This window comes from Ambystoma mexicanum, chromosome 2p (assembly GCF_040938575.1).
Source record: "Ambystoma mexicanum isolate Mex_15411 chromosome 2p, UKY_AmexF1_1, whole genome shotgun sequence".
Classification (NCBI taxonomy): domain Eukaryota; kingdom Metazoa; phylum Chordata; class Amphibia; order Caudata; family Ambystomatidae; genus Ambystoma; species Ambystoma mexicanum.
This window is the reverse complement of record NC_090923.1, coordinates 1,369,680,040-1,369,682,364: the sequence shown is the minus strand read 5'-3', so window position 1 is coordinate 1,369,682,364 and position 2,325 is coordinate 1,369,680,040. Positions and strand designations below refer to the sequence as shown.

General features: G+C 49.5%; 1 protein-coding gene across 1 annotated transcript; it reads left to right on the top strand.

Annotated features, from left to right (window-relative positions):
* Window positions 1-253: 253 nt before the first annotated feature.
* On the top strand, window positions 254-1,153 carry LOC138566109 (uncharacterized; the record flags this gene model as incomplete). Its single annotated transcript, XM_069643110.1, has 3 exons — window positions 254-260; window positions 516-620; window positions 924-1,153. Coding segments are annotated over exons 1-3 (342 nt in total), but the record flags the coding sequence as incomplete, so codon positions are not given.
* Window positions 1,154-2,325: the final 1,172 nt, after the last annotated feature.

Genomic DNA, 2,325 nt, shown 5'->3' with positions numbered 1-2,325 from the left:
CTGTTCTATCCGCTCCATCCGTTCTATCCACTCCATTTGTTCCATGCGCTCCATCTGCTCCATGCATTCGATCAGTTCCATGGACTCCATCCGTTCCATGGACTCATTTCTTCCATGTACTTTATCGAATGCAGTCATCTCTTCCATGTACTCCATCTGTTTCATGTACTCGGTCTGATTCATGTACTCCGTCTGTTCCATATACTCCATCTGTTCCATGCATTCAGTCTGTTTCATGTACTCGGTCTGATTCATGCATGGTCTGATTCATGCACGCCATCTGTTCCATATACTCCATCTGATCCATATACTCCATCTGATCCGTCCACCCGTTCCATCCACTTCATCTGTTTCACCCATTTCATCTGTTCCACCCACTTCATCCGTTCCACCCGCTTCATCCGTTCCACCCGCTTCATCCGTTCACCCGCTTCATCCGTTCACCCGCTTCATCCGTTCACCCGCTTCATCCGTTCCACCCACATCATCCCTTCTATCAACATCATCCGTTCTAGCAACATCATCCCAACCACCCACATCATCCGTTCCACCTGCTTCACCCATTCCATCCACTTCATCTGTTTCACCCATTTCTTCTGTTCCACCCACTTCATCCGTTCCACCCGCTTCGTCCGTTCCACCCGCTTCGTCCGTTCCACCCACATCATCTATTCTATCAACATCATCCGTTCTATCAACATCATCCCAACCATCCACATCATCCATTCCACCTGCTTCACCCATTCCATCCACTTCATCTGTTTCACCCATTTCTTCTGTTCCACCCACTTCATCTGTTCCACCCGCTTTGTCTGTTCCACCCGCTTTGTCCGTTCCACCCGCTTCGTCCGTTCCACCCACATCATCCATTCTATCAACATCATCCGTTCTATAAACATCATCCGTTCCACCCGCTTCGTCAGTTCCACCCACATCATCCATTCTATCAACATCATCCGTTCTATCAACATCATCCGTTCCACCCACATCATCCGTTCCACCTGCTTCATCCGTTCCACCTGCTTCATCAGTTCCATCCACCTCATCCGTTCCACCCGCTTCATCTGTTCCACCCGCTTCGTCCATTCCACCCACTTCATCCGTTCTATCAACATCATCCGTTCCACCCACATCATCCGTTCCACCTGCTTCATCCGTTCCATCAGCTTCATCTGTTCCATCCACCTTATCCGTTCCACCCACTACATCCGTTCCACCCACTACATCCGTTCCACCCACTTCATCCATTCTGCCCATTTCAACTGTTCTATTGGCGTCATCCGTTCACACACTTCATCCCTTCCACACGCTTCGTTCTTTCCTCACAAGTCATCTGCTCCACGCGCTTCATCCACTCCACATGCTCCAGCCGCTCTGCGCACTCCACCCACTCCGCACACTCTTCGTCCTTTCCATACACTTCATCCTTTTCGCACATGTCATCCTTTCCGCACACGTCATCCTTTCCGCGCACGTCATCCTTTCCGCGCACGTCATTCTTTCCGCGCACGTCATCCTTTCCGCGCACGTCATTCTTTCCGCGCACGTCATCCTTTCCACACTCTTCATCCGCTCCACACTCTTCATCCGCTCCACATTCTTCATCCGCTCCACGCTCTTCATCCGCTCCACGCTCTTCATCCGCTCCACGCACTTCATCCGCTCCACGCACTTCATCCGCTCCACGCACTTCATCCGCTCCACGCTCTTCATCCGCTCCACACTCTTCATCCGCTCCACGCTCTTCATCCGCTCCACACTCTTCATCCGCTCCACACTCTTCATCCGCTCCACACTCTTCATCCGCTCCACACTCTTCATCCGCTCCACACTCTTCATCCGCTCCACAATCTTCATCCGCTCTATACTTATCCTCCATTCTACACTCCTCATCCGTTCAACCCACTTTATCCATTCTACCTACGTCCCATGCACCACATCTATCTCATGCACTTGATTCATCTATTCCATACATTCCGTTCATTCCATTCATTCTGTCTTTCCATGCCATCAATCCGTTCCATGCACTCTATCTATTCCGTGCACTCCGTCCATATCATGCACTCATCATTTCCATCCTCTCGTCCACTTCACTACTTTCATCCACTTCATTCGTTCTATTCAGTTTATCTGTTTAAATTTACATTAGCGCTTATTAGTTTTCGATTTCTCACTCGGATCATGATGCTGGATTGTTATTTATGATATAGCGGCTTTGGGCTAAGGTAATTGAGTTGCTGTTATCTAGTTTGAGTTAAGAGTCGATTTTAGGGGAAGAGCCATGTTTTCAGTAGTTTGCGGAACAACATGAGGTCCTCGGTGAGT